This window comes from Petromyzon marinus, chromosome 14, assembly GCF_048934315.1.
Source record: "Petromyzon marinus isolate PM22_M1 ecotype Great Lakes invasive population chromosome 14, UKy_Petmar_22M1.pri1.0, whole genome shotgun sequence".
Taxonomy (NCBI): domain Eukaryota; kingdom Metazoa; phylum Chordata; class Hyperoartia; order Petromyzontiformes; family Petromyzontidae; genus Petromyzon; species Petromyzon marinus.
The window spans coordinates 15,048,521-15,070,041 of record NC_133680.1 but is presented as its reverse complement, the minus strand read 5'-3'; the positions used below and the strand labels follow the sequence as shown (position 1 = coordinate 15,070,041).

The 21,521-nt window shown below is 48.6% G+C and overlaps 1 protein-coding gene across 1 annotated transcript in view; it reads right to left on the bottom strand.

Annotated features, from left to right (window-relative positions):
• Window positions 1-21,521, bottom strand: part of LOC116942275 (complement C3-like) — a 329,249-nt gene that overhangs the window by 118,012 nt on the left and 189,716 nt on the right. Inside the window, exons 26-28 of the mRNA XM_076066949.1 lie at window positions 8,741-8,816; window positions 3,385-3,544; window positions 768-863 (exon numbers count right to left, since the gene is read on the bottom strand). Of these exons, the coding sequence (XP_075923064.1) occupies window positions 768-863; window positions 3,385-3,544; window positions 8,741-8,816 (332 nt within the window). The remainder of the gene's footprint in view (window positions 1-767; window positions 864-3,384; window positions 3,545-8,740; window positions 8,817-21,521) is intronic.

The window sequence follows — 21,521 nt, the reverse complement described above, 5'->3', positions numbered from 1 at the left end:
GTTGCGCATAAGTTACTGATACCAATACAGTATGTGACTCCCAGGGCTGACTATGAGCAGAGTTAGTGGCTGTCATGGAATTTACCCATTGCCTCAATGTAGATTGCCAATAGGGTGCCACCACATGAACCATGCAGGTGGTGAATGTCGACAATTATCACGTAAACACTATACTGTAGGTACCATGATGATCACATGAAGCGTACCATTCGCCTAATTAATTCACTAATACAGTTTTGTTTTTATTTTGTGCCATTCTTATAGCACAACACCATCACGACGGTGCTGCTATGTTGCACAGGCACTGTCTGCAGCAGTTTCAGAGTAGGGGCAATTTATTGCTATTCGTAAACCCATTATAGTTACGTTACAGGTAACTTTCAAATTTGGACCATGAGGCTAGATTACAATAGTCTATCTGTTTCAATTGACAGGATCTTTAATGTTTACTGTGACGCAGACAGCGTGGAGAATTTTACGATTAATTCAGCTGCAGTAATAATCAGGCCTACCAGATTCAAGCTGTGAACCTCTGAAACAAGTCGCGGACATGCTATGCCTGGGCTCAGTGGTCGTGCGAGGGGCACGCAATCGGAAGGTTGCGAGTTCAATTCCTCATTGGGGGTTTTCTTAGTTGTTACAATGAGAGCCACTGTAAGGAAGTGAACAGCAAATTTACTATGGAGAGATCGTCACTTCCCGAGGAATGAGAAATGTAATGCTGTATTGCTTAAGTGTGATACTTTATATTTGGTGGCATTTAATACCAGAACAGTGTCTCCACAATATTCTTGCGCTTGTTGGATTCCGATAAGAATAAATGCTGTCATTGACACATGGCCTTCAAATCCACCCACTCCACCCTGAAAAAGTAAATGCATGTCAATCAATATAAATACATTTCGAATACAAATTAGTGTACATTCCAGAATGCAACAACGTATATTATTCAATATGCTTGTTTATCTCTAAAATCATAACTCTCATGATTCTTTTTTCAGGAGGGTCTTGCCAGGTTTTTGCAACAGGGGGTGATTTTGCTGTCTAATTCCCAGTAAGTAATTTGCATGTAGTTTTTCATAATTGTAATGTTTGGCCTATGCCAGTTATACTGTATGTTTTTTGTTCTATGGAAGTAAACTGGAAAACCCGGAAGAAATTCATGCAAATCATGGTGATAATATATAAAAACGCGGAAAAAGCTTCTAAGTTGGAATCTAACCGAGGACATTCTTTCTGAGACACAAGTATTACCATTACACCATCCTGCCACCAATATGAAGCCCAATTTTAACTTTGCAGGATTCACCCTTGATAGAAACCCACCATTCGTAATACAGGTAGTCCTCTACTTATGATGGAGATGCGTTATGACGACCCCATCGTAAGTCAAAAATATCGTAAGTCGTAGATGGCCTAGCCTACACAGGAGTCTTAAAGAATGGTAATAATTTAGCAAAACAGAGCAATTTACAGTACCGTACTGTATAAACTATATACTGTATGTATTTATTAATTACAATACTGTATTGCACGGTAAAATGTAAAGTAAAAAACAAGGTAAATTCTTAGCCTACCTATATGAACTGAAATTTAATAGAACATTTTTTCAGGAAACAATCATATCTGCTATATATATATAAAAAAAAACTTTTAGCATGCATTGAATGTATCGCATCGTGGTAACCCTAAAATTAAATCGCTAAAGCTACGTATCATACATCAAATTTTGTCGTATGGCTATCGTCATCGTAAGATCAAGATATCGTAAGTCAGACCATCGTAACTCGGGGACTATCTGTAAGATTTATTCTGCAAGATAGTAGGCTATTGATGCTTAAGTATAGCCAGTAGGCAGTGCAGTTTATAGGTTCCCTCTTAAGTTCAATTAATTATTCCAGGAAAATGTATTTCTACCTTGGTAAAATTATGTTTGTCTAGTCCATGCCGCTGGCCACCAATCGAGTGTTATTCATAACATTCAGCCATTCCTTTCGGGCTACATTAAGTGCTGTGGATAAAGCTTCCGAGGGCGATCCCTCTTCCTTGTTCCCTTCCCATAAGCCATCCCACTCAATAGCAAAGCTACACTGGAAATAGAGGGAGACACCAAATAATTTAACACCCTCTTTCCAAAGACTTATGCAAGGACATTTGGGGAAGTAAGGTCTGACACTGAACATAAAACAAGAAATGGAGATACCTCAACCTGAAATGGTGTACAAATACTGAAAATGAGATGAAGAAATGAAGAGAACCAAGGAGTGTCACTTATCCAGACATTCAATGATTACAGGGAGTAGCCAATCGTGGGGCGAATGAGAGCTAGACTGGAGAAACACGTTTTTACGAAGGGTACAACACCTTATGTTCTCGAATTTGATTTCGCCAGCCATTCATGAAGTGTAATTCATAACATTCATCACGAACACCAGAGCTGGTAACAGGAGGGGGACAGGCCACTCCGATGGCAGCAGACAAAACGGCTCTCCAAAATGAGGCAATGTGTCGACCCTTCCGAGCTGGAAGCAGCCATGATGATACCGTTCTTAGTTTCATTAATTCCTAGAACCAGTGTTGTCTGGCCAATCAGCAGCAGTTTTGTCTTACAAATATTGATGTTGCCGTGGACTCTTTCCTCAATTTTCCACCAACATCTCCACCAGTACTCGACTTTGCCACTTTCATCTATTCAACATCAGGAAAATGCGCCTTCTCATTCCAATTTCTGCCAACAGACTCTTGGTTCAATATCTGATATTTTAATCACCTGGACATATAAATAATTATATTCTATCACCGCTTTGTAAGTTATGTCAAGCACCTTGAGTGAAGGCACTCTAAGTATAATTTAGATTTGGGCTTTTCTTTTGTCTTGCTTCTGATGAAGTGGGACTTGTAGGCCAGCTTGGAGGTGGCCTTCCTGCTATACTACTGGGACTGCCATCTGCAGGTGGAAAGGGATGAAAAAGAGCTTACGAGACTCCATCTTCTTGGCGTCATCCACCTTAAGTCGTTAAAGTGGTTAGCTTGGTTCCTTTCTGCCAGATCACCCTTCGATTCACTACGTCAGCCACCACCTGTGAGGCAATATCCAGCAAGTCCCTTCCCATTCCGAGGTACAGAGAAAAGAGTGAGGCTAATGGGTAGAGAGTGGGGAAGTGTGATGGCTCAAAATCTATATCTGCAATGCATTCCATGGCCAGAAGGGACTATTTAAATGTTATTCATAAAATAAGACCAGTGGCCAGTGGTATGGAAATAGAGAAAGTGTGCAATGATCATTTTGACTTTCACAATGTTGATTGTATCCATGAAAACTGTCTTACAAAAGCTTTTGTCTCGACAATCAATTATTACTTGTGATCTTATAACATTATAGACCTGCATATGACGAGTCGTGATCGGAGTATCCTCTCTGTAAGAGCCATCACTGTTCTGTCTGTTTTTAATGATCCATTCCACTGGCCCGCATAGCTCCTGGTTGTCCACGATGATGACACGTTTGGCCAGAGAGTACACCTTGACCACAAACGCGGTCAACCTGAACAATTAAAAAACAGCAACATTATGACAATACTTTCAAGAAATTGCAATAGCTTCAAGCACACTAAAACCCTCTGTTTGGTTTATATATGTGGATGACACAGTGGTTTGGCCACATGGTGCATACACTTCATAGAATTCTAAATCTCAACTCACAAAACCCGTACATCCAGTTCAAAATGGAAGTGGAGGTTTACAGAACTCTCCCATTTCTGGATATTCTGTTCGGGCACAGCCAAAACGGTAAAAAAACAGCGTTTATTGAAAGAAAACACACACTAACGTCTATCTGAAAACAGTCACACCCTCAACTTGCACAGAATACTCGATCATCCAGATGCCTATACATCGGGCTAAGAAATTGTCAGATGGTGAAAGTCTGAGTGAGATTAAACATGTTAAAGAAGTGCTGGAATGGTTACAATGATACACACATCAATCGGGCACAGAATGCCAAAACCAGATCAAATAGTACAAGCATTGAAACTAATCAAGACTAAAAACTATTAAAATACCGTACATTGCAGGAGTAACTGATAAACTAGTCAGATTTTTTGAAAAACAAAACATCTAAGTGACATCTGGCACGGTAAATTAAATCCAAAAACTAATATCTGGTACTAAACATGTGTAGTGACATAGAATGGGTCGCTACAGCGCGTAGCGCTAGTGACTGACAGAGAGACGAAATGTGGGCGTAACAGCCGATCTGCCAGCAGAGAAGGGTGTGGCAGCCGCTCTGGCAGCAGAGCATGCAATGCCACGGAGTAGGTCACTAGGGTGGGGGTCGCTGGCTGATTGCAGAAGGGGGCATGTGAGGATGTGGCACCCTGGCTGGCTGGCAGAGCACATGATAGGCCGGGGTAAAGGATGTGGGGCACAGGTGATCGCGGGAACATGTGAGGTATAGATTCTAGATTTAAAGCTTTCGTGACTGCAAGGATTCATACTCTTTGGTTCTATTCGGTAAAGTCACGTAGGTAAAAAATAAAACACCAAAAAATCACGACGTTTCGGCCACAACACAAGCGGCCTTCATCAGGTGAAGGGATCAGGCTGGAACTCCAGCGCTGTCCTCGAGACAGCCTGATCCCTTCACCTGATGAAGGCCGCTTGGGTTGTGGCCGAAACGATGTTATTTTTTTGGTGTTTTATTTTTTACCTACGTGACTTTACCGAATAGAACCAAAGAGTATGTGAGGTATAGCCCAGAACCTTCTGGTAGGTTCTAGAAGGGGCATGGCCGAGGGCGGAGCCAGGCCATGCTGGGGGGCATAAAGGGAAGTTCCGAGGCTGGATCAGGGCTGTCTGTCGGTGGAATGGAACCCAAGGTGCTACGTCTTCGTCTCCAGCGTCGTGGGTCAGGCAGCGTGCCGGCTGCTCTGACCCGTTTATAGTGATCCCGTGTGTGGACAAGTGTTAAAGCGTAGAATGAACGTGTGTTGCCTCCTACTATTAGTGTCTCAGAAGTGACTCACTACACATGTAGAAGTGTTTAACGTGCCAATTGTAATTGTTTCACCTCATTGAGTAAGTCAAAGAAGAATTCTCACAACCAAAGTTAGATGTACTATTTGGTTTAAAACTGCATCAAACATCAGTACAACATCAGTCAGAATAAGAATCCAGGAAGTATTTTCTAACTTTCTGGTGTTATTCTGGTTGTGAGAATTGTTCTTCAACTTGCCAGTGAGCTGAAACAATAATACATGGCTTATCGGGTAGTGGAGGGATCTTAACGACACACTTGGCCAGATCATTATTTTGTAAAAAAAAAATCTGGAATGAATGTACAGTTATTGTTTGATTTGTTTTTCATTAATTTAGGTTACTGATATTTCGGTTCCCTTCTCAAAATGTCTACTTCAGTTGTCTAATAATAAGCATAGCATCCATGTTACCCTTCTCTGGTCCAGAACCAAAGGGCCCTTCTATTCCCAATATATTACTTAATATTTCCTCTGGTATTATATAATTCCCCCATGGTAGTTTTTCTAGGTCACTGCATCACCCTCCTGCTTGTAGGTCAGCACAAATATACTTTTCTTCCAACCTTCACAGATCTTCTTTCCGAAAGCTTCTCAACACGTTCCAACCCCTGACAACTACTTACTCTCCCATTGCATTAGTCATCTCTACTGCGAGGCATGGTGGGCCACAGGATTGTATCAAGTAAGTTTTTCCTGTAGATATTCTAACTCGCTATTTGGTGATTTCGAGTGCCATTCTTTGTTTGAATTTTGGCTACTGTGTATTGTCTCTCCCCTTCTAGTTTTCCAACAATATCATACATTTCTTGCAAAGTTTTTGAAATGAACAGCAACAGAGAATCAGCAGAAGCGTGGAAGATGTGGAAGAAATGATTAGGCATCTTCAAAGGCAAGTACTTGATGTGGCTGACACATTAGTTAAATCAATGGACATAGAAAGGGCAGGAGCGGATGTAGTAAATGTGAATTGGGGAATCTATCATTAGCTGGCGCCAACTTATCCACTGCTGGACAGGTGTGGTCAGCGTCCCTGGGCGAATCGGGCGCGACCTGACCATCCTTGGATCCGGGTTTCCACTGCCTCCGTGTTGGGCGAGTGGTAACCCCTACTGCTGCATCGCCGCCAACAGAGGTTGCACCTTTCATCGTGGTCACCTCACGGCTGCCTCCAGGGCCAACCGCCCAGCTCTGATTGTGCAAGCATCCAACCCGCTGTTCGTGAGCTGTTCACCAGAAGGTCTTCATGCGCCAATGCTGCAGTTGAAACTGTCGCTGTCAGTGCTGTGTCATCTGTCCCTGATGCCATGGCTCACACTACAGTCGACAGGGCAGTGTTCCCCCTGGCACAGCTCTTGACTTTTGAATGAGAAGGCAGCTCGAAAGGAATCGCATAGAGGGCGACTTGTGACAGGACTCTTTACCGTGCTGCATGCAAGAAAGCTAACGCACTAATTCTGGCCTCACGCTGTGCATACATCTCCAAACGAATCCAAGCCGCCCCTTGCCATCCTCAGATACCATGGAAAGTCCTTGAGACTCTGCTCCACCCAGGAGAATCGTTTTCCCAAAATAACCAGCTGGCATCACTCAACCTTCAACTTTCTTCAGCCTTCACTTCACTAACAAGCTTGCCACTTGTGGACTCTTAAGTCATCCCTCACTGATCACCGTTCATACAACAACACTGTGCCCTCTACCCCCCCCCCCCCCCAACTCTCTTCTTCTACTCATTCACACCAGTTTCTTCAAATTATGTATTTTCATAAAGACATCTCCTATGGATATTGTCGCTGGCTGTCTGTTCGACCGCTCCGCTATGGAACTTACAAACATTTTTACCAACATTGCTAATGCCTCATATTCCACTGGTTGTTTTCCCCCTGCCTTAAAGGTCAGCCAAGTTTCCCTGCTGCTCATAAAAAAAACGGCTTGGACACTGCTGACCTAGCTATCATCCGATCACCAACCTCACTACTGCCTGCAAACTTCTCGAGCGTTTCGCCCTCGCACAACTCAAGCCTCAGGTCACATCCTCACCAAATTCCTGCCCCCTTCAATCGGGTTATCGCAAGTATTATTCAACAGAGACCACTGACTACGATTCTGGACAACATACTTGCCATTATCGATTCTGGTTCTTCCATTGCTTTACTCATCAGCCTTGACATTTCCTCAGACTTAGACACCATGAACAACATGCCGAATCAATTACCTCGAGTTCGACTTCGGGATCAATGGGACTGCACTACACTGGATTTCCTAATTTATTTCCGGCAGGTGTTTCACCATCAAAGTGCAAGGAACTTCTTCTAATGCAATGTCGTTAACATGCGGAGTACCTCAGGGCTCAGTCCTGGACCCCCTGCTGTTTTATGCATATTCATCCCCCATTGGCCAACTGATCAAGAGTTTCAACATCTGCTACCACTGCTACTCCAACGACACTTTTCTCATCGCTTCCATTACATCTCCCAGAAACTCGGGTATCGATCGTCTTTCCACTTGCTCGACCGCATTACAGCACTGGTTTTAAGATCACGACCTCTCCCTAAACCCTACGAAATTCGAGGCCATCTTAATTGGCACTAGGCAAAGCCTGGCTTCACAACCCACTCCCCTCAGGAATCTGAGTCACTGGTTCCTTCGTTCCGTTCTCCGACCATCTGACATTTCTCGGCATCATTCTGGATCCCACTCTCTCCTTTGACACCCATGTCAACCTCGTTCTCAAGTTTTGCAACTACCATCTCAGGGCCCTCCGCCTTATACATTAGCTCATCACCTCCAACATCGCAAATACTCTAACCTACAGCATGGTTGGGTCACGGCTCCACTATTGTAACTCAGTTCTCATCCGGTCCACTTGAAGCAACCAAAATAAGCTGCAATGCCCCCCGCAAACCTCGCCCTGACTCCCTGTTCATCCTTTATGACCTTCACTGACTGCCCATTTCGACCAGAATTATCTTCAAGATCGCTTGTCTCTGCTACTGCATCTTAAAATCTAGCTACCCATCATACCTAAGTTCTAGGCTGATGCCTTACACTTCAATTGATCGTAGAAACCTTAACAGTGCATCGCAAAACCTCGTTGAAACTCCCAGGACAAGGACTGTAATTGCGTCTCGTCGTTTCTCTGCCGCAGCCCCGTCATTTGGAACGCCATCCCTATTCACATCCACAATGATCAATAATTGTATTAGTTCAAAAACAATGTAAAGGCGCATCTCTTCAGCTTGACATTTTAACTGAGTCTCCCTGGAACCGCTTGACACGATCTGACACTGAGCTCCACTCTGCTCGTTAGAATTGCGTCTTCAGTCCACAACATTGCATATGTTATGGATTGTATTATATGCTGCATTTCATTACAGTGCCAACTATAACTTTATTTATTTTATTAGAAACCTCGCAAACGTTTTCATGATAACAGGATAATCATTGGCCCAAGTTAAGTATGCTGATATTTGATGGTGACGTTTAATCAATTTAAAATAAGTAAATATTGATAACTAACATGTATGAATCTTGACATAACGTGTATGTTAAATTAAGTTTCCTCAACAAAATTTGGCAGAAACAGGAAGAGCATAAAGTAGACATGCTGAGGAGAGAATAACTAACGGCAATGTGTGCACTGGTTGATCTGCATTGTATATGCCGCTTTTTAGAGTGGTGGCATGGTGGTGTAGAAAGCAGCTTACCAGGTGCTACTTGGACGACTGGAATAAGCTGCATATGAATAGTCAGCCTTCCTGTAGCCTAGCTCCCCACTATAACCTTTAAAGTAAAATATAAGCAAAACACACAGATAATAATTAGGACATATACAACACAGCAAAATCCAGGTAAAAAGCCTACCGTCTAGCCAGAATAGATTACTTTGGTAAACCTGTGCTGGCTGGAACAGCACAAGGGGAGTGTGGTGGGGGCAGCATCTTGCAATCGTCCCTTTCCAGAGTTCCCATACATTGGTATTTTATGGATGTTTGATAATCATTCACCAAATGTAAAGCCCTATCATCATGATCACGATCCATGGGCAGATAGCCCGTAGGTGTCTACTGCACATTGCATCATTTGTTTCCACTTTCCTCTGTCTTGTACAAATATGCTCAAGGAGTGCACATCGTTGTGGCACCAATCTCTTATGTCATTATCCTCTCTTTCCGGTTCCTTACATTTTTCCAAACAACACACTTATATTTTCCTGTTGTCCATCCTACATATATGTACAAATAGTGCCAGTTTCCTTCTCATCACTGCTGCACCAGATCTTCTACAGTGAGGGAAAAAAGTATTTGATCCCCTGCTGATTTTGTACGTTTGCCCACTGACAAAGAAATGATCAGTCTATAATTTTAATGGTAGGTTTATTTGAACAGTGAGAGACAGAATAACAACAACAAAAATCCATACAAACGCATGTCAAAAATGTTATAAATTGATTGGCATTTTAATTAGGAAAATAAGTATTTGACCCCCTCTCAATCAGAAAGATTTCTGGCTCCCAGGTGTCTTTTATACAGGTAACGAGCTGAGATTAGGAACACACTCTTAAAGGGAGTGCTCCTAATCTCAGCTTGTTACCTGTATAAAAGACACCTGTCCACAGAAGCAATCAATCAATCAGAATCCAAACTCTCCACTATGGCCAAGACCAAAGAGCTCCCCAAGGATGGCAGGGACAAGATTGTAGACCTACACAAGGCTGGAATGGGCTATAAGACCATTGCCAAGCAGCTTGGTGAGAAGGTGACAACAGTTGGTGCGATTATTCGCAAATGGAAGAAACACAAAAGAACTGTCAACCTCCCTCGGCCTGGGGCTCCATGCAAGATCTCACCTCGTGGAGTTGCAATGATCATGAGAACGGTGAGGAATCAGCCCAGAACTACACGGGAGAATCTTGCCAATGATCTCAAGGCAGCTGGGACCATAGTCACCAATAAAACAATTGGTAACACACTACGCCGTGAACGAATGAAATCCTGCAGTGCCCGCAAGGTCCCCCTGCTCAAGAAAGCACATACATGCCCGTCTGAAGTTTGCCAATGAACATCGTAATGATTCAGCGGACAACTGGGTGAAAGTGCTGTGGTCAGATGAGACCAAAATGGAGCTCTTTGGCATCAACTCAACTCACCGTGTTTGGAGGAGGAATGCTGCCTATGACCCCAAGAACACCATCCCCACCGTCAAACATGGAGGTGGAAACATTATACTTTGGGGGTGGTTTTCTGCTAAGGGGACAGGACAAATTCACCGCATCAAAGGGACGATGGACGGGGCCATGTACCGTCAAATCTTGGCTGATAACCTCCTTCACTCAGGGCATTGAAAATGGGTCGTGGATGGGTATTCCAGCATGACAATGACCCAAAACACACGGCCAAGGCAACAAAGGAGTGGCTCAAGAAGAAGCACATTAAGGTCCTGGAGTGGCCTAGCCAGTCTCCAGACCTTAATCCCATAGAAAATCTGTGGAGGGAGCTGAAGGTTCGAGTTGCCAAACGTCAGCCTCGAAACTTTAATGACTTGGAGAAGATCTGCAAAGAGGAGTGGGACAAAATCCCTCCTGAGATGTGTGCAAACCTGGTAGCCAACTACAAAAAACGTCTGACCTCTGTGATTGCCAACAAGGGTTTTGCCACCAAGTACTGAGTCATGTTTTACAGAAGTGTCAAATACTTATTTCCCTCATTAAAATGCAAATCAATTTATAATATTTTTTACATGCGTTTTTCTGGATTTTGTTGTTGTTATACCGTCTCTCACTCTTCAAATAAATCTACCATTAAAATTATAGACTGATCATTTCTATGTCAGTGGACAAACGTACAAAATCAGCAGGGGATCAAATATTTTTTTTCACTAACTATATGCAGCATTTAGCTGTACTGAACATTCAAGAACCTAACATGTTCAGTTTGGCATTGTAGCTGATTTGAATGCTTTTCCAAATGTTATTGAATCTTGCCATTATTATTTTCCCTTCAAGCCTCGCTCTCATGTCTTTCGTACAGTTGTGGTGCCACAGCAACGGAGCAACTCTGCCGGCGCTGCCATACCCTCGCACCCCTTCACACGAATGCACGCACACCCCCACTAAATACACACAAGCACCCACGTAGGGTCTCATGGGGGGGGTCACCTGGTACCATGGGTTTTTACCCGAGGGGCCCCTAGTGAGGATGTCCCACGGTTTCCCAGTGCCAGGATATTGTCCATGGAGGATAACACCACGTGACCCTGGATCTTTGGATTCCGAGGGCATAAAAGGAGGGAGCGGAAAAACGTTGAGTAGTTCTCTTCCAGCCGTTCAGCTGCCCGGTCCTACTCCCAGCCACTCGCAGCGTCTGAGGGACGCTGGCGAGTGCTGCTACAACTCGACCCCAAGCAGAGACTTCTTGTACCCTCGTCCCTCCGACTCCCACCGCGTCTGTGCGACACCATGAGTGAATCTGAGAGGTGAGAAATAGAGTGAGGGTACACCCAGGGATTGAATAGGGCTAGGCTAGGCGCTGCTCGCTGACAATTTACTCCGGGCTGCACAGGGTTTTCTATAGATGCGCCATTAGTAAACGTAAGTTCAGAAGATCGGTGTAGTGTGATTTCTGTGTGTGTGGGGAGAGTGTCAGCGAGGTGTGTAATTCGAACATGTGTGTGTGAGGCACGCGGGTAGTAACTCATTAACTGTCCCTGCGTCCGTGCAGCGGCGCCGGGCTGTTAATAGGGCAAGGGAGAGGTGATTAAAAACTCATACACCGGCGTTACGCCGTGTGTTTTACGCATGAGCGCATTATAATGTAGCGGTGGGGTGCACGTATATTAGGGAGCGGGCGGGAGGACGTCGGCCCCCACATAATGGTGTCAGAGGTGGTACGACCTCCCACACCTCCAAGGGAGAGAGGCACCCCACGCCAAGCTAAAGTAAGATGCATATTCACCGGGCAAGGTATTCCGTCATGGAAATCGTTTGCCCACAATCTCACATACGCGAAAGATATTAACGGCTGGACAGACGTGCAAGCGTTACAGCATCTGAATATGCATTTGGATGGGCGGGCAGCCGACTTTGTAGAAGCGCTACCCGCAAGCGCGCAAGCGCAGTGGGGTGAACTAATACGCCGACTTGACCAACGCTTCGGCGCGCACAACGGGGAGGAAGTGAAGGCAGCATTAGATGCGCGACGCCGCTAGCCCGGCGAGGACCTCCGCAACTATGCCGAGGACGTGCGCTCGCTAACGCAGAGCGCATGCCCGGGGTACGCTGTGGAAATCATTGAAGACCTCGCCGCCGAGAAGATCCAGCAATATCTGGCTGGCACCTCGTGGTGGCAGCCAGATATAAGCTGCGCGCACCTCCCATTTAATGCCTTGGTTGAGTGTGCAACGTGCATGTGAGAGACTCGCCAGTGAGCGCGTGCAGTTCTGAGGGCTGGAACGGGAGCACGCCATCACAAGCTTTCTTGCAGAGGAGGAAGAGGAGGAGGAGCTCGCCAGGATGGTAGGGGGGGGGGGGGCGAGGGAGCCTCCGGGACCCCGCGAGACAGCCCCAGGATGGGTGGCGGGGCTACAGACCGGCATAGGGGATATAGCCAAGTAAGCGAACAGGTGACCCAAGCACGCAGGGGAGGTGACCCAAGTGCGCGGGGAGGTGACCCGAGTACACGGGAAAATGACCAAGCTGCAGTCTACGGTGGAGACAATCCAATCCGAAATGGGAGGGCTCCGCTCCACGGTAGGGGGGCTGACCGGGCGGGTGTATCAGTTAAAGGCAGAGCTCGGGCAGATGCGTATTGGGGGGGGAGGAGGGAGTGGGCAGGGGGCCTCCTAAGGAGCCGCCACCCTTCCCTGGGCGTGTTATCTATGCGACCATCGGGGGAATCTCGTGAGAGACTGTCCCCAGATCGCCAATGCTAGACATGCGCCAGGGTTAAACACCAATGCCCCTAGAGAGTGGACCAACTAGGGGTGCAATCGATACGGTCCAGATACAAATAGACATAAATAATTGTGAGCAAGTGACCTCCACGCAGATGCTGACAGCAACACCCAAGGACGCGGCGACTGCGGGCGATTTGGCTGCAGGAGCTGGTGGCGGGAGTCACGGGGGTCTCGTCGCTGGAGGAAGGGCAGGTAAACGGGTGGCGTACCCGGATTCTGTTGGACACGGGGGCAGTAGCCTCACTCGTTAGCGCGGCACACTGCAACATGGTCGGGGTTGACGTGGGTCGCCTACAGGCCCCGGACCACGCGCTGCACAATGTAAGTGGAGCCGGGATGGACTGCTGGGGAGGGTCACCCTGTAGGTCCGTCTCGGACGCCAGGTGTGTGACCAAGAATTATACGTGTCGAGCGTGTTGTGCCATGAGTATATTGCAGGTACCGACCTCCTGGAAAATTGTACAGCCCCACCAGCGATGTGCCACCGTGGAAGGCAGCAGGGAGTGGATTTCGTTCCTGGGACAAGAGCCAGATCACCCCCGCTTCACACCCGTGGCCGCTACCCTGGTGTCGGCCCGTCACCATCGGGCCTTTCGCGGAGATGCTGGTGCCGACCATCGGGTGAGGTAATACTGACTCCTCACCCGGAGTTGGCGGCACGGTACGGAGTTGTAGGGTCAGCCACGCTAGTAAACACGGATGGGGGCCGACTGTTTATGTGGGTATTTAACCCCCACAGTACCCTAGCAACGCTGTGACAGTGCACCGCAGTAGCCACAGTACACCCCCTGCATGCACGCCACTCTAACAACTCAGTGTTTGCCCTCTGGGCTGAGGACTCCTGGCGCCCCGAGGCTGCGTCAGCCACTGGGCTGACACAGCTCGAGGATTATAACCTGCAAATCGAGTACAGAGCTGGCCGGACACACGCAAACGCGGACGCCTTGTCAAGGCAACCCGCGGTGTGCGCCGAGACAAGGGCAGAGGAGGCCTGCCCGTGCTTCACGGGGGGACGCTGCCGACAGGCAACGGCCCACCTGGAGGGCCCTGAGACTAACCCCCTCCACTCAGAGAAAGTGCCGGGTGTGCCACAGAGGTCCCTGCAGAAGGATCCAGGGACCCAGTGGACCGCCCAGCGGGCACGGGTCCCACACCCCCGGGTCTGACGGGCTACTCAGTGGAAGGGCAGGTAAGCGGGCGGCGTACCCGGATTCTGTTGGACACGGGGGCGGTAGCCTCGCTCGTGAGCGCGGCACACTGCAACATGGTCGGGGTTGATGTGGGCCGCCTACAGGCCCCGGACCGCGCGCTGCACACTGCAAGTGGAGCCGGGATGGACTGCTGGGGACGGTCACCCTGGAGGTCCATCTCGGACGCCAGGTGTGTGACCAAAAATTATAAGTGTCGAGCGTGTTGTGCCATGAGCGTATTGCAGGTACCGACCTCCTGGAAAAATTGTACAGCCCCACCAGCGATGTGCCACCGTGGAAGGCAGCAGGGAGTGGATTTCGTTCCTGGGACAAGAGCCAGATCACCCCCACTTCACACCCGTGGCCGCTACCCTGGTGTCGGCCGTCACCATCAGGCCTCTCGCGGAGATGCTGGTGCCGACCATCGGGTGAGGTAATGCTGACTCCTCACCCGGAGTTGGCGGCACGGTACGGAGTTGTAGGGTCAGCCACGCTAGTAAACACGGATGGGGGCCGACTGTTTATGTGGGTATTTAACCCCCACAGTACCACAGCAACGCTGCGACAGTGCACCGCAGTAGCCACAGTACACCCCCTGCATGCACGCCACTCTAACAACTCGGGGTTTGCCCTCTGGGCTGAGGACTCCTGCTGCCCCGAGGCTGCGTCAGCCACCGGGCGTCAGCCCGGTGGCTGACGCAGCTGTAGGATTATTACCTGCAAATCGAGTACAGAGCTGGCCGGACACACGCAAACGCGGACGCCTTGTCAAGGCAAACCGCGGTGTGCGCCGAGACAAGGGCAGAGGAGGCCTGCCCGTGCTTCACGGGGGGACGCTGCCGACAGGCAACGGCCCACCTGGAGGGCCCTGAGACTAACCCCCCTCCACTCAGAGAAAGTGCCGGGTGTGCCACAGAGGTCCCTGCAGAAGGATCCAGGGACCCAGTGGACCGCCCGGCGGGCACGGGTCCCACACCCCCGGGTCTGACGGGCTGCTCAGCCCCCCCCGCAGGTACCGACCTCCTGGAAAAATTGTACAGCCCCACCAGCGATGTGCCACCGTGGAAGGCAGCAGGGAGTGGATTTCGTTCCTGGGACAAGAGCCAGATCACCCCCGCTTCACACCCGTGGCCGCTACCCTGGTGTCGGCCGTCACCATCAGGCCTCTCGCGGAGATGCTGGTGCCGACCATCGGGTGAGGTAATGCTGACTCCTCACCCGGAGTTGGCGGCACGGTATGGAGTTGTAGGGTCAGCCACGCTAGTAAACACGGATGGGGGCCGACTGTTTATGTGGGTATTTAACCCCCACAGTACCCCAGCAACGCTGCGACAGCGCACCGCAGTAGCCACAGTACACCCCCTGCATGCACGCCACTCTAACAACTCGGTGTTTGCCCTCTGGGCTGAGGACTCCTGCCGCCCCGAGGCTGTGTCAGCCACCGGGCGTCAGCCCGGTGGCTGACACAGCCTCGGGGCGGCAGTGACTGCATGGATCCATACTCATTGGTTCTATTAGGTAAAGTCACGTAGGTAAAAATAAAATAACAAAAAATAACGACGTTTCGGCCACAACACAAGTGGCCTTCATCAGTACCCCGGGGTTTACAAACTGAGCTGCACCTGTGGTGACTGCTATATCGGGGAGACGAAACGACATGTCTCTGACCGAATTCGCGAGCACAAATCAGATTTGAAACACGGCAGAACGAATTCTTCTGCTGTAGCTGATCACTGTTACAACGCTGTGGGTGATCACGATATAATTTTCTCTGATACCAAGGTTCTCTGCAAACCCACGGGTTTTTATCAGAAGATTTGTCCACGAGGCAATTCAGATTTACAAACACAGACACAATTTCAACCAAGAGGATGGTTTCAAATTAAGCAATCATTGCAAAGATGTTCTAAATCAAATCAAACATTAAACTAATCTTCAATGGTACAGTATATTTATTCAAGTAGTGCTATTGCAAACTTTCACAGCAGCTTATTTCCCTTCACACCAACATTATGTAAACTCCCCACCCCACCCCCACCGTGCCGGTCCAGTACATCATTGTTATGCTAATTCCTTTGTCAAGGCGTTTTTTGTTTCCTCCCACACAGCTTAAAGGACGCGACCTGGGGGCTTGGCTGTCTTCACTCCAACGCTGTCCTCTGGATAGCACGGTCCCTTCACCTGATGAAGGCCACTTGTGTTGTGGCCGAAACGTCGTGAGAATTTTTTTATTGTTTTGTATATATTTTATTATTTTGTTGTTTCTCTTCAATGTGACTTTACCGAAAAAACTAAGCATATTTGTCTTTTGTCAACGTGACACTTTTTTACTCATTGGCCGTGTCGGGTGGTGGAGGGTTACGACACATTTATAAATAACGCGATCTAACCCAAAAATAGTTTATTATGAATGTTTCAATCAATACGGCCGCCATTGGCTGCGTGAGTAAACACGCGCGTTTGGGGAAACCGCGCGCCTACAGCCATGTGAGTAATTACGGGAGCTGCAGAGCTGCAGCGTAGGTGTGGTGCGAGTACCTGCGTACGTATGAAGCGCGTGTATATTCAATCATAAACGATCGCTGACGCTCGCGTGCATGTTTACACAGCGCGTTTTACACAGTGTGTTTACATAGCGACGATTGCATTAATGGTGGTACGTGCGTACATTACTACATTTATGGCCGCTGTCGTTTGCGCATGTTTACGCGCGCGTGGGTGTGAAATAACCCCGAGCGGTGATGAGCCAGCTGTGCAGACATGTCCCTTTGGGAGGGCGCTGGTGTGGGGGGGGGGGGCGATCACCCGATCAGCGGGGGCCCGGCGAGAGGTGGCCGACGAGGAGGTTGGGGGAGTGGAGGGAGTGGACGTCGCACCCCGCCCGCTCACAGGGAGCGGGGGGGAGGACATCGGCCCCCACATAATTTATGTGAGTTTTGAGTGGAGCGACTGCGTGCGGGGCGGGGTGCGTGAGAGAGCGGCGCGTTGGCTGCAGGGTGTCAGCACGGGGTTGGTGTGTGAAGTGCGCATCTATTACCATCTATACGACCGTCATTCTTTACGCGTGCTTGCGCTTGCATGCGTGTTTGCACAGCGCGCTTTACGCGTCGCGTTTACATAGTAGAAATAGCCTTAACGGCGAGACGTGCACCCAGGTTCCCGCCGCAGGTCATCTCCTTCTTTTTGTTTACATCAGTGGTGGTAAGGTAGGGGTGCATATTCATACAGCCCTGTCCCAGTCGTCCCCTTCCTGCTAGCATTAGCATCTGTTTGCACAGCGGATTAAGGCCGACCCACAGGAGGGGGGAGGGGCGCGTGCATATTCATATGGCTATTTTTAGCGCTAGCCATGGTGGGCGACGTGCGCCTGCACAGGCACACGCGTGCACGCAGCCGCCTCCTCATTAGTGGTGGTGTACGTGGGGAGTGTGTGGGATAACTCCGGGCGGTGGTGAGCCAGCCACTTAGCCATGTCCCTCAGAGAGGGCGCTGGTGCGGGGGGGGGGGCAATCATCTGATCGGCGGGGGCCCGACGAGAAGTTGCCAAGGAGGAGGGGGAGTGGAGGAGGTGTGCGTCAGCCCCCACACACCTTTACATTGACAATCTTGCTGATTTTTAGTCTGATTTTTTTCCAATGTCATCCCTTCCGAACACTATTGTGTTGTCTTTTCCACGTTAATGCTTTCCTTAGTTATTCAGCGTACTAACATTTTCCTGTAGCACTATGCAGCTTTCTTCCAACAGATCTAGGTCCTCCACGAATCTCAGATCATGTATTATTTTTCCTTGCACAGATATTGCTGTGGCCTTTGTCCTGAATGGTAACTATCACTCATTCCAAGTATGTAATGACGTTGTTTGATAGTGGATTGCCCTGTTTTATCCCTAGTGTTGTTAGGAACCATTCTCCTATTTGCTGTCCAAACTTTACTGCTGACTTTGACCTTTCACCTATATCCTGCCGAATCTGTATCATTATTTTCCCCACTCGATATGGTCTCAATGTTGCCCATGTTATATCTTGCTTAGTCAAATCGAATGATTTCTGAAAATCTATGAAACAGTTGTAAACCAGCCTATTCTTTCCCTTTGCTCTGTCTGCTATAATCCTTAACATAAAAAAATGCTGTACTGTCCTAATCCCTGGCTGTTCATTCGCCAAATAATCCTCAGTCTGCGCTTTGAATTTATGTAAATACTATTATAGTGTCAATTATTCGGATACAAGGGTTTCCAGGAGGCACCTTCTGTATTAACACCTTCACACTTCACAGGTTCGCCCTTGCACTCTCCCTAGTCATCTAGCCTAGCCTAAACACAAACCTGACCATGTAACACTGATGGCGATGACCGAGACTGCCAACAACTATCCGGCCGCTCAATATCTAGAGAAGACGGCAGAGACAAAGGTGGCAAAGACGACAGCGATGACGAGACAAATCCACTCCCAGAACTGCCAGCATGGCCTGGCTCCGCCCTGACCACGCCTCCCTTTTCGTACCCACTAGCAGGTTCCAAGGGCCTCCAGATGGGGTCCTCCAAGACCCATACCCTAGTTCCTCTCTCTGCCTACACACCGTGCATGCCCTCACCGGCGTGTGTAAAAGAAATACACGCAATGCTGAGGTAAATTCAGAAAAGTGTAATGTCCTCTTCTCTCCCCACCCCCCACCCCAATGTGTGCACTTACGACTATAGGGTCGGTAGATACTAATATTATAGCACTTAGTATTATTTAAACGCGGGGAAGGGGGAGGTGATGGGGGGGTAGCGGCCCAGCCCACAGCGTTGGCCGGCTGGGCAATCTAGGCAAGGCCGAGGGCTCTGCACGAGACTAGGCCTCACCACGGCACCTTGTCAGGTTAGTAGTTTGTGCTATAGAGCCGCTATATATACTGCTATAGAGTCAGCATGTACAGCTGTAGTCTTAGCAAGTACTACCACAGTATGCACTATTGTAATCACAGCAGGTATCACCAAAGTCGGTATGCACTGTTGTGATGAAAGCAGGTACCACCACAGTCGCTATGCACTGCTGTGTTGATATCAGGTACCACCACAGTCGCTATGCACTGCAGTGGTGATAGCAGGTGTCACCACAGTCGGTAGGCACTGCTGTGGTGAAAGCAGGTACCACCACAGTCGATATGCACTGCTATGGTGAAATCAGGTTCCACCACAGTCGGTATGCACTGCTGTCGTGATATCAGGTACCACCACAGTCGGTATGCAGTGCTGTAGTGAAAGCAGGTACCACAACAGTCGATATGCACTGCTATAGTGAAATCATGTTCCACCACAGTCGGTATGCACTGCAATAGTGAAATCATGTTCCACCACAGTCGGTATGCACTGCTGTGGTGAAAGCAGGTACCACCATAGTCGGTATGCACTGCTGTACTGAAAGCAGGTACACCGCAGTCAGTATGCACTGCTGTGGAGATAGCAGGTACCATCACAGTCGGTATGCACTGCTGTCGTGATATCAGGTACCACCACAGTCAGTATGCACTGCTGTAGTGAAAGCAGGTACCATCACAGTCGGTGTGCACTGCTGTACTGAAAGCAGGTACACCGCAGTTAGTATGCACTGCTGTGGTGATAGCAGGTACCACCACAGTCGGTATGCACTGCTGTCGTGATATCAGGTACCACCACAGTTGTTATGCACTGCTGTAGTGAAAGCAGGTACCACCACAGGATATATACACTGCTATAGTGAAACCATGTTCCATCACAGTCCGTATGCACTGCTGTGGTGAAAGCAGGTACCACCACAGTCGGTATGCACTGCTTTACTGAAAGCAGGTACACCACAGTCAGTATACACTGCTGGGTAGTTAGCAGGTACCACCACAGTTGGTATGCACTGCTGTACTGAAAGCAGGTACACCGCAGTCAGTATGCAATGCTGTGGAGATAGCATGTACCACCATAGTCGGTATGCACTGCTGTACTGAAAGCAGGTACACCGCAGTCAGTATGCACTGCTGTGGAGATAGCAGGTACCACCACAGTCGGTATGCACTGCTGTCGTGATATCAGGTACCACCACAGTCGGTATGCACTCCTGTAGTGAAAGCAGGTACCACCATAGTCGATATGCACTGCTATAGTGAAATCATGTTCCACCACAGTCGGTATGCACTGCTGTGGTGAAAGCAGGTACCACCATAGTCGGTATGCACTGCTGTACTGAAAGCAGGTACACCGCAGTCAGTATGCACTGCTGTGGAGATAGCAGGTACCATCACAGTCGGTATGCACTGCTGTCGTGATATCAGGTACCACCACAGTCAGTATGCACTGCTGTAGTGAAAGCAGGTACCATCACAGTCGGTGTGCACTGCTGTACTGAAAGCAGGTACACCGCAGTCAGTATGCACTGCTGTGGTGATAGCAGTTACCACCACAGTCGGTATGCACTGCTGTCGTGATATCAGGTACCACCACAGTTGTTATGCACTGCTGTAGTGAAAGCAGGTACCACCACAGGAGATATACACTGCTATAGTGAAACCATGTTCCATCACAGTCCGTATGCACTGCTGTGGTGAAAGCAGGTACCACCACAGTCGGTATGCACTGCTTTACTGAAAGCAGGTACACCACAGTCAGTATACACTGCTGGGTAGTTAGCAGGTACCACCACAGTTGGTATGCACTGCTGTACTGAAAGCAGGTACACCGCAGTCAGTATGCAATGCTGTGGAGATAGCATGTACCACCATAGTCGGTATGCACTGCTGTACTGAAAGCAGGTACACCGCAGTCAGTATGCACTGCTGTGGAGATAGCAGGTACCACCACAGTCGGTATGCACTGCTGTTGTGATATCAGGTACCACCACAGTCGGTATGCACTCCTGTAGTGAAAGCAGGTACCACCATAGTCGATATGCACTGCTATAGTGAAATCATGTTCCACCACAGTCGGTATGCACTGCTGTGGTGAAAGCAGGTACCACCATAGTCGGTATGCACTGCTGTACTGAAAGCAGGTACACCGCAGTCAGTATGCACTGCTGTGGAGATAGCAGGTACCACCACAGTCGGTATGCACTGCTGTCGTGATATTAGGTACCACCACAGTCGGTATGCACTGCTGTAGTGAAAGCAGGTACCACCACAGTCGGTATGCGCTGCTGTAGTGATAGCAGATCACAACACAGTCAGTATGCACTGCTGTAGTGAAAGCAGGTACCACCAAAGTCGGGATGCACTGCTGTAGTGATAGCAGGATTCACCACTTTCCGTATGGAATGCTGTGGTTAAAGCAAGTTCACCACAGTCGGAAGGCACTGCTGTAATGAAAGCAGGTACCACCACAAGCGGTATGCACTGC